Below are 11,508 nucleotides of genomic sequence, written 5' to 3' on the forward strand. Positions count from 1 at the left end.
TTCCGTTTTGTTTAATTTTGTTCTCTACATTTATTTAACTGCAATTTACTGGCCATAAATTGTGTGTCGTCTGATTAATTCTACAACTCGGGAGAGGGATTAGGATTATAGATCATTGGAGACACACCGTTGAATAATTATATCGTTCGGAAGGCGTATAACTTCAGCGAGGCTTAGGTAAGAACATTGTTTGCATTTATCTATCAAACTTAGATTTTTATTAGGAATAATTGAATCGAAGTTTGATTGATACAATTTATTCGTCACTTGGGAAAGGGGGAATACAATACATAAGTGTTCTTAGCCATTAAATAACCAGAACTCATGAAGTTAAATCCAACCACGAAGAATTATCGTAGAAACATAGTGAAATCATTCCTCTAGATATTTTCTATCATTGATATTTCTCCATTCGGTAAACTGATTGATTATTTATTCACAATTGAACTGTTTTAAACAAACCAATCTGGTTATTGAATTTTCTAGATAAAGTCTTGACTATTTTAATTACGAGCATTGATATACATTTTATTTACACTCCTCGTGGGATCGACACTTGCACTCAAAAAGACATTTTACTATAACTCGACTTCGTGCGCTTGCGAGCAATTAAGAAAACACGCAACAAGTTTTTGGCGCCGTTGCCGGGGAGTGTCAAAATTTAAATTTATATCAGTATTGTTACCAATTAGTCTAGATTTTAATTGAGATCTTTTTATTTTGTTATAATTATTGAGTTGTCAATTTTTTCTGCTTGACAGTGCATGCTACGATCGCAAAGCCCTGACTTGCTCATTTTTTATCCGGGGATCGAAAAAACTTCGAGAAAATTAAGAAAATCAAGAAGAGAAGAGATCCAAGCAATGGCTGAGAACAGAGAAAATAACATACACATCCCGCCAGAGGCTATTCCTATCAGAGATCACTTCCGACCAGTGATCAACGATCATTACTTTGGTATTGCAAGAGGGACCATTAACGCCAACAATTTCGAATTGAAGCCTGCTCTAATCAATATGGTTCAGCAAAACCAGTTCGCTGGAACTGCCACTTTAGATCCTCACGTTCACCTGAGAACCTTCTTTGAGATAACGGATACGGTAAAGATTAATAATGTTTCTGATGATATTATTAGACTGTGTTTGTTTCCGTTTTCTCTCAGGGATCAAGCACGAGGATGGCTTCAATCGCTTCCCTTAGGAAGTATCACTACTTGGCAGGAGCTGGCGACGAAATTTCTGGCAAAATACTTTCCCCTGCAAAGTCTGCACAGTTGAAGATTGAGATTAGCATTTTCAGGCAGACTGATTTTGAGCAATTGTATGAGGCATTGGAAAGATACAAGGAGCTGTTGAGGAAGTGCCCGAACCATGGCTTCGAAGACTGGGTGCAAATCGAATTATTCTACAACGGTTTGAATGGGCAAACAAGAGGAACAGTGGATGCAGCGGCTGGTGGCACGATCTTTGCCAAATCTCCTGAGCAAGCTTATGACTTGCTTGAGCAGATGACTATAAACAGCTACTAGTGGCCATCCGAGAGGTCAGGAGTAAAAAGGACAACTAGAGTTTATGCTGTGGATCCTATCACATCACTCACTGCACAAGTATCAGCATTGACCACACAGATAGCAGCTATGAATAAGGTGAGCACATCAGAAACTGAGGGTCCATCGATTATTGCAGAAGAACCATCTCTTCTTGAATAAGCTCAGTATGTCAACAACAGAAACTTTGGTGGATTCGGAGGATATCGAGATAACCCTTCCCCTAATACGTATCATCCTGGATTACGAAATCACAAAAATTTTTCATATGCAAATAATAAAAATGTGTTGAATCCTCCACCGAGATTCAATACATCAAAGGGGGAAGGGAAGCATTCATTTGAGGATTTGGTTGGAACGTTTGTTGCTGAATCTGGGAAGAGGATGGCAAGGACTGAGTCTCGTCTTGACAATATGGAAACTCATATGGGAAATATGGGCGCCACAATGAAATCTTTAGAGACTCAGATTGGACAGTTGGCCAACGCATTGAAAGATCATAACATGGGTCAATTTCATAGCAACACAGAAGTGAATCCAAAAGAGCAGTGCAAGGCAGTCACTTTGAGGAGTGGAAAAGAGTTAGAGGTGCAAAGTTCCAAAAAAAAAATGGACAAGGAGAAGGAAGTTGAAGAAGGAGAGACTGAGGGATCCAAAGCTGAAATTGAAGTTGAACAACCTCCAGTATTTAAGCCGACCCTCCCATACCCTCAGAGATTCAAAAAGAAGAATTTGGATGATCAGTTTGCAAAATTCCTAGAGATTTTTAAGAAGATACACATCAACATACCATTTGCTGATGCTTTGGAGCAAATGCCGAATTATGCGAAATTTATTAAAGATGTGATGTCTAAGAAGAGGAGGATGCAGGAGTTTGAGACTGTGAAACTGACTGAAGAATATAGCGCCATACTGCAAAAGAAGCTACCACAGAAATTAAAAGATCCAGGGAGTTTTACTATTCCTTGTTTTATTGGTGATTCTAAATGTAGTAAAGCTTTATGTGATTTGGGAGCAAGTATTAATTTGATGCCATTTTCTATTTACAGGGAATTGGAGCTTGGAGAAGTCAAACCAACCACTATCACCTTACAGCTTGCAGACAGAAGTCTCACGTATCCACGTGGGGTCGTCGAGGATGTACTGGTAAAAGTGGATAAATTTATTTTTCCTGCTGACTTTGTGATTTTAGATATGGAAGAGGATCATGATGCTCCATTAATCTTTGGGAGACCATTCTTGGCGACTGGAAGGGCATTGATAGATGTACATAAGGGTGAACTCACCTTGAGAGTTGGTGGAGAAGCAGTCATTTTTAATATCTATCATGGCACGAAGGAATCAAATGGGGTAAGCACTTGTAAAAGCATTGATGTTATAGACTCATGTATGTCTGTTGAATGTGCAGGAACTAGGGATCCTTTGGAGAGCTGTTTGATAGGTGCTGCTGGAACTGTTGATGAAGATAATTGGGATATGAAAGAGCAACTGGTGGCTCTTGAGGCACTACAAAAAGAAAGGAGGAAAAATGCACCACATGTGGAGTTGAATGTAAATGAAAAAATTGAGGAAAAACCATCTTCCCCTGACTTGAAGGATCTGCCAAGTCACCTTTGCTATGCATTCTTGGGTGAGAAGTCGACATATCCGGTCATCATCTCCTCCTCTCTTACATGTGCCTAAAAAGATAAACTATTGAGAGTATTGAGGAAATATAAAAATGCTATAGCATGGTCAATTTCTGATATTATGGGAATTAGCCCCACTATATGCATGGATAAAATTTTAATGGAGGAGTCATATACTCCTTATGTGGATCATCAAAGGAGGTTAAATCCAGCCATGAAGGAGGTCGTGAAAAATGAGGTACTAAAATTGTTAAATGCTGGTGTAATCTATGCCATTTCTAATAGTAGTTGGGTGTCTCCTGTACAAGTTGTGCCTAAAAAGGGTGGAATGACTGTGGTAAAGAATGACAATGATGAACTAATATCTACTCGTACTGTGACTGGATGGCGAGTATGTATTGATTATAGAAAATTGAATAATTCCACACGTAAATATCATTTTCCACTGCCTTTTATTGTTCAAATGCTTGATAGACTTGCTGGTTATTGTCATTATTGCTTTTTAGATGGTTATTTAGTTTATAACCAAATTGCTATACCGGCAGAAGATCAGGAGAAGACTACTTTCACGTGTCCCTATGGCACATTTGCTTTTCGGAGATTGCCTTTTGGGCTATGCAATGCACCTGTCACTTTCCAGAGGTTCATGATGGCCATATTTGCATATATGGTGGAGGAAATAATGGAAGTCTTCATGGATGACTTTTAGGTATTTGGTTCTTCATTTGATCATTGTTTACATAACTTATCCCTTTTTTTTGCAGAGATGTCAGGAAAAGAACTTAGTTCTTAACTCGAAAAAGTGTCACTTTATGGTCCAAGAGGGCATTGTTCTTGGACATAAAGTATCTTCTAAGAGATTAGAGGTAGACAGAGCTCTAAGATTACTAAACCCTTGTGTAATTTACTCGAGAAAGAGCCTGTTTTTATATTTGATGATGACTGTTTGCAGGAGTTCGAAAAGATCAAGAAGGCATTGGTGACTGCACCGATTATGATAGTACCGGACTGGAAGGAGCCCTTTGAGCTAATGTGTGATGCTAGTGATTATGCAGTGGGCGCTGTCTTAGGCCAAAGAAGGGAAAAGATGTTTAGGGCAATGTACTACGCAAGCCGCACAATGGATGCTGCACAACAAAATTACACTACAACTGAGAAGGAATGCTTGCAGTGGTGTTCGCTTTCGACAAATTCAGACTCTACTTGATCGGCACAAAGGTAATTGTTTTTACTGACCATGCAGCTATTCGCTACCTTTTCGCCAAGAAGGATGCAAAACCACGTTTGATAAGGTGGATTTTGCTACTACAAGAATTCGAATTCGAAGTCAAAGATAAGAAAGGAACTGAAAATCAAGTGGCTGACCACTTGTCAAGACTGGAGCTGGAGGAGAAGAAAAAAGAGGAAGTTATACAGGAAACATTTCCGGATGAACAGCTTTTTGAGGTAAAATCTGTACTTCCTTGGTTTGCTGATATTGCTAATTTTTTGTCTTGCGGCGCCCTCCCTCCAGATTTGAGCTATCATCAGAAGAAGTTCGTCCATGATATCAAATTCTTTTATTGGGATGATCCATTTGTGGATAAGAGGTGTGCTGACCAAGTGATTAGGAGATGCGTGGAAGGTCTCGAAGCACAACAAATTCTGGAGAAATGTCATTCTTCACCATATGGTGGACATTTTGGAGCATCACGAACAGCAGCTAAGGTATTGCAATCTGGATTTTATTGGCCTAGTTTGTTTAAAGATAGTTATACCTTAGTAAAATCATGTGATAGATGCCAGAGGTTAAGAAACATCTCTAGGCGTCACGAATTACCATTGACAAATGTTTTGGAAGTGGAACTTTTGACGTTTGGGGCATAGATTTCATGGGGCCCTTTCCCCTTTCTTTTGGTAATTCTTATATTTTACTAGCTGTGGATTATGTTTCGAAATGGGTGGAAGCAATCGCCACCAACATTAATTGTAAAGGCCTAAAAATCCGTGCTTGAAAAAATGCGGGAAATTTAAAATTTTTCTTTTAAAATAAATGGAGTGCCTCATTCATACCAAAAACTGATAAAATATTTAACGTTCAAAACAGCAGCGGAAGAAATTATTACTTGCCAAAATAACAACGAACTCGATCTGCCTCTCCAAGCTCCATGAACTCGAAGATAACCTCGAGGGACTTGATCCAGCCCTCGGCAACCATGGGGTCCGTCGTCCCAGAAAATTCCTTTGGACGCATCTTCATGAATCTCTCATATACTGCCTCAGGCCCTGTCGGCCTGGTCGCCATAGCATTGTTCTCCGCAAACTACGCGAAGAACCGAGTCATCCCAGCTAGCATCTGGGCATTCATGTCCGGTGGTGGTGGAGGTGGTAAGTCTCTCTCCTGCCTCTGCTCCTCCCTGTCCTCCTGGCGAGGCTCCTCATTTCTAGTGCGCTCGAGAATGCGTCTAGGGGGCATACTGTTCCATACATAACCCATACGTAACTAACATGCATAATTCCATAATTTATTTAAATTTAAGTACTGAACAATAACATAAATCTGGAAGTAAAACATTTCATGTAAACATGCTGTTAAATAATTCATGCTTTAAATAAAATGCGTAACTGTAAAACTTACAGACCGAAGACGTGACTTCATGAGCTTCTCGCGGTCAGTAGTAGTGCAACCCTTTACAGAACCATTGCTCTGATACCAGATGTAGAGGCCTAAAAATCCTTACTTGAAAATTTGCGGAAAATTTAAAATTTTTCTTTTAAAATAAATGGAGTGCCTCATTCATACCAAAAACTGATAAAATATTTAACGTTCAAAACAGCAGCGGAAGAAATTATTACTTGCCAAAATAACAAGTTAAAGTATTCAATAACTAATAAAATATTTGAGCATCAAAATGGCAAGTGCTGAAACTGAGGTCCTCGGGTGCCACTACTGCCGACTCGAGCTAGCTCACTGGTCCCCGCCCTCGATCCCGACATCATCAGTACCTACAACAATCAAGTCTAGTGAGTCTAAAGACTCAACATGCATATATCGTAAATAACGAGTAAATATAGTAAAATTGCATGGGAGTAAAATTTCATGTCATGAGGCATATCGTAAAATGTCGTGTCATGATTAATTATAATACGTGCATAGCTGAACTGAAAATCATAGTGAAACTGTTTGCTCCTTGGAGCCCTGTACTGAAATAGCATATAATAATTTTCTGTGAGATTATGGTCTACGCAAGTGGTCCCTGAACTGAACTGAACTGAGCTGACCGATACTGGTGACCGGACCGATACTGGGGATCGGATTTACGTCTGATCAGACTACTGCCACAGTACTGGGTGAAACAACTGAACTGACCGGTAACTGGTGACCGGGCCGATACTGGGGACCGGACTTAAGCATGATAGTAAAGTGACCACAAGCAATATCGCATAAATCTCAAAATTTGTATTTTTGCACGTAATATAATTAAATAACTGAATTAAATATCCTGTACCCATTTTACTGCTTGGATTGGATCGCTCCCAGGCTCGCTGCAACCTAAATATGCCATGAAAAATATGCAATAGATTTATGGGACCAAACTATACAATAACCTTAAAAAATGTGACAATTACGCCTACCGACTTCGTATTAAATCATGACTCCGAGCCAACCCGAACCAACACTGAACCATCATGTAGTCATGATTAAAATACGTCTAAAATGATCAAATAATGCTCCTAAAATGGTGAGGGCCGAAATCTAGGTGAATGGAGGCCAAAACATGAAACGCTCTTTCGAGAGTCAATTTGGCACATCGCACCGTAAATTCTCGTACGACCTCAAAAATGATCCGAATCACGAACGGCCAAAAACATGACCTTCCTAACTCGGTGAGGTACTGTCCAGTCCAAGGCCATGGGCTAAAAGCCAACCGAGAACTCGAACGAGCCACTGAACCGTCACAGCAAGTTGCTGTCCAGAAATACAGCAGCTGTGCTTTGGTTTCTTGTGTCGTTTGCGAGACTAATGGCCATTGGGGCTTGAACCACCGACCAAAATCTCTTACCAACATCCCAAGGAATGATTTGAACCATGGCTAAGGGCTTTAGACCAGCCACAATTCGAAATATTCCAGCAACGACCCAAACGTTACAACCGAGAACAAATTCTGCACGTAGGATGCATTGCTTTTGTTTTGCTGTCACGAATCGTTCCAATGGCCATTGGATTGACCATGACACGATCTAGACATCTAGGGGCATGGTATGAACCGTGGCTAAGGGCCCTAGGCCAACCAAGATCCACACCATCCCACCAAATTCGAAATACACATGCTGTCAAAATGAGAAGCCGAAGGGGGCTGGGGCTGATCTTGCACTTTTAATTAAAAACCGATGCACCATGGACCAAGCCACCAAAAGGGCGACTTAGTCACGTCTTAGACATGCTAGGGAAGTGATCCAACCATGGCTATAAGCCCTTAGGGCAGCCAAGATCAGATTCATTTCCCTTTGACAGCAACTTGAGAAAATCGAAACTCAATATGGCAAGAATGGGAAGCTGCTGTCATTTCTTGTTTCCAGTGGGTGTGGGGCTCGAATGAATGGACCAAAGTGATCCTAATACATCCTATTACATGTCTAGATGTCGCCTTGGGAGCCTGGAATCGAACCAATACCTGAAACCCACAAAACAAAGCAACCCGTGAAGCACAAGAGAAAAACCGAAAAATTCTGCATGTTGCATTTTCTGAAATCTCTTGATGTATTTCGGTTTTAACATGGAAATGATGATCATGTAATGAAAAATAATTGATAATAGGACTTGATTGAAGAGTCAAGGAAGAATATATGCATGCCTGGTTTCGTTTGAAAGAAAAACGAAAAGAACGAGACGATCCGGCGCGGAGGAGGTGGAGCGTTTTCTTTTCTTGCTTGCTACTCGATTTTCTCTCCTAATTCTTGCTAGGATGCTCACGGTTTTTACACTCTGAAATGCCTCTGAATTTCGGTCATGGGGGAGGGGAAGTGATGGTTAGGAGAGTGAGGGAAAATGAGTGCAATATAGGTGGAAAAAGCAAGACCAAGTCTCCATTTTTTTTTTTTGAAATTTGAATTTTGGTTGCTAACAAATATTTGTTGGGGAGAGAAATGGATGGGGTGACCGATTCTTCATGCTAGACTAGGTTAGGATATTGGTTAATAATTAATTAATTAAGGTGGATAAAGAATTAAAAAGATTAGTATGCTAACTCAACAAAGAATGGGTCAAAAGGGTGATGAGTTGGCAATGACTAGTCTAGATACTAAGGGCCGAAAATTCACTAATATATGGAGGGGAAATGTTGATTATTTACTAAATTTATAACCCTTAAAAGCCTTACCTATCCTTTAAATAATTTAGTGAACTAACCCCTTAATTAAGGAACTTAAATGAATTTATTTTGTACTCACCTCAAGTAACTTAAATAATTCCTTAATCCCCTTTTAACTTAAATTAACTTACTTGCTAGCTAAAATAAATTCTGGAAATATTTTCTGAATCTTAAATTTTATCTCTAAGCTCCAACTCCAGTCCGGCCTCACTGAAATAACTGAAATGATAAAAAAAAATCAAACTGCTCCATGAAATAATTAACTTAAGGAAAAATCATTTAAATACTCATGAAATAAAATAATTTAAAATACTAGAATTATGCATGGCTTATACGTAGTCTAAGTTACGGGTTCTACATTAATGACGCTCGTGTTGTAGTTAAATTCGTACATAAGAACATCTTCACCAGATTTGGAACACCGAGAGCCATCATAAGTGACGAAGGTACGCACTTTTGCAATAGAATTTTCAACTCACTTTTGGCTAAATACAGTGTGAAGCACAAGGTGACAGTAGCATATCATCCTCAATCAAATGGACAAGCTGAAATATCCAACCGAGAAATCAAACAAATACTGGAAAAGACTGTCAACACAAATCGGAAAGATTGGTCCATTAGGTTAGATGATGCATTGTGGGCCTATCGGACTGCGTTCAAGACACCTATTGGGATGTCTCCCTATAGACTGGTCTTTGGTAAAGCATGTCATTTGCCGTTGGAGTTGGAGCATAGAGCATTTTGGGCTGTGAAGAAATTAAATTTTGACTTGCAAGCTTCGGGAGATCTTAGAAAACTGCAGTTGAGTGAGATGGATGAATTCCGAAATGATGCCTATTAAAATGCCAAGATCTACAAAGAACAGACCAAGAAGTTGCATGACAAGATCATTGTGAGAAGAACGTTTGAACCGGGACAACAAGTGCTGCTTTATAATTCTCGTCTCAGACTATTTCCAGGAAAGTTAAAATCAAGGTGGTCAGGGCCGTTTACAGTGGAGGCATTACAACCATATGGAGCAATCGAACTCAAATGCAATGATGGTAGAACGTTTAAAGTGAATGGTCAGCAAGTTAAACACTATTTTGGAGATGAAGTGCGGAACATGGACAATATCTCATTGGCCGAATCTACCTGAAGCAGATCTGAGTCGGGCTGCCGACGTTAAACCAAGCGCTGCGTGGGAGGCAACCCACGATTATTTTTCGCATTCTTTTTTTTTTAATTATTTCTTATTAATATTTTATTTGTTGATTTTAATTTTTTTTTGTTTTGTTCATTTTGCGTAGTAATTTTAATTGGTTTGCTTTTTGCAGGTATGGTTTATATATATTTAAAAAAAAAAAGGGACAGACGTAGGCGCGCCACCGCGCAACGTCTCGCGCAGCAGCGCGCTGACAACCAGTGGGGAGACCAGAACCTCGCGCGCCATGGCGTCATTTCTTGCGCTACCGCGCTTGCCCCATCATCCGCGAAGAACAGAACCTTGTGCGCGATCTCGCCACAACTGGCGCCACGGCTCGTTCCTCTCCCCCTCACAAAACCTCATAAACTCTTACCCTCTACAACTCACAAACCCCTTTACTCACCTCAACACCACAAACAATCCTCCCTCAACAAACACTTACATCCACCACCACCAACACATAGCCGCCGCCGCTCCACGCCGCCGCCACACGTCATCTCTGGTTAATCTTCTACACTCAAGGTTACCGTTTCTTTTACGTTATTATTGTTTGGGGTGATTTTCAGTAATCAAGCAATTGTTGGTGGATTTTTGTCTATATTGTTGATTATAAGTGTGGATAGTGTTCATAATCATGTGGGCTAGAAAGAGATCAAAGGATGTGGCTTCCTCGTCTCGTTTCTACGATGCTCATAAATTTTGGAACGAGGAAGCATTTCGAATTTATGAGGGCACCATGTCTAGGTCAATTATTAGAGAAAGAGGGATAGATATGACATACCTTAACTGTGCTGTAATTGAGGAAGTTGTGCAAAGGGGATGGGTGGATATAGCTGATGAAACTTAAAATTAATAATTTATTATATGTTAAAACTTATATTTTAAATATAAGTTTCATTAAAATTATAAAATTATGTTATTTTAGTATTGTGTGTTTATATTTAAATGTCTTACTAAATATGTTTTATTTTCAGGTTTTCTATGTGTTGGTAAAATAATGATAACTCAAGCTAGAAAATTCAAATGGAGGTGATTCGAATATTTTTGGAATCCTTGAGAAATTATCTACAACTTTTCAGAAGATATTCTTGCCTAAAAAGTTGGTTAAGATGATCAAATTGTGAAAATATCAAAATGAGGACAAATTTACTTTCACCATGACCAGCATATAGTAAAAAAATCATAACTATTTCAATATTTAACCAAATGAGGTGAATCAAGTGGCCAAATTCATTTACAGACAATTCCCCACATGTTTGCTGTTTTGAGCTGAGTCAAATTAGGTGATTAAAGTCGTGGAACAAAGCATTGAAAGAAGGGGCATGGAATTGAAGTTGTAGGAGACAAAGACTACTATTACAACTACATTGCATTAATAGAATTTTTGACCCTTTCTCTCATTTGGCCTATAAATAGAGGCCTTGTGCTAGCTTGAGAATCATTCTATCTCATTGTGAAATATAGTGTGAGTGTGTATAAAAGTTCTAAGTTCCAATATATTTTCCATTTTCCAATTTATGAGTGATGTTTTTAGTGTTGATCAAAAGTAAGTTCATGGAAAGCTAAATCTATTATGTCAAGGTGAAGAGAATGAATTCTTGGTGAAGTAAGATTGTTTATATTTTGTATATTCTTTCTTTATTTCTTTTCATTTTGCTAATTTCTTTTTATTGTAGGTATAAAAATGAATTATTTGTTGTTATCAATTTACATCAAATGCTTGATACCATTTAAGTGGTTATCTTGATTTGTTGTTTAATTTTGATACAATAAATATTTCATCAATTATTATTGTTA

The 11,508-nt window shown here is 38.9% G+C and overlaps 1 protein-coding gene across 1 annotated transcript; it reads left to right on the forward strand.

The window, feature by feature from the left end:
• The first annotated feature begins 1,636 nt into the window (after window positions 1-1,636).
• Window positions 1,637-3,229, forward strand: LOC140989425 (uncharacterized). The gene is made up of 3 exons (XM_073458627.1): window positions 1,637-1,645; window positions 1,715-2,371; window positions 2,417-3,229. The coding sequence occupies exons 1-3, from the start codon at window positions 1,637-1,639 to the stop codon at window positions 3,227-3,229; spliced, it is 1,479 nt and encodes a 492-aa protein (XP_073314728.1).
• The last annotated feature ends 8,279 nt before the right edge of the window (window positions 3,230-11,508 follow it).

This window comes from Primulina huaijiensis, chromosome 12 (assembly GCF_012295235.1).
Source record: "Primulina huaijiensis isolate GDHJ02 chromosome 12, ASM1229523v2, whole genome shotgun sequence".
NCBI lineage: Eukaryota > Viridiplantae > Streptophyta > Magnoliopsida > Lamiales > Gesneriaceae > Primulina > Primulina huaijiensis.

Excerpts from the sequence above, each read along its gene's own strand:
- LOC140989425 (XM_073458627.1), top strand. Across the intron at positions 2,372-2,416 it reads TGGAGCAAATGCCGAATTAT|GAGTTTGAGACTGTGAAACT; the intron begins GCGAAATTTATT and ends AGGAGGATGCAG.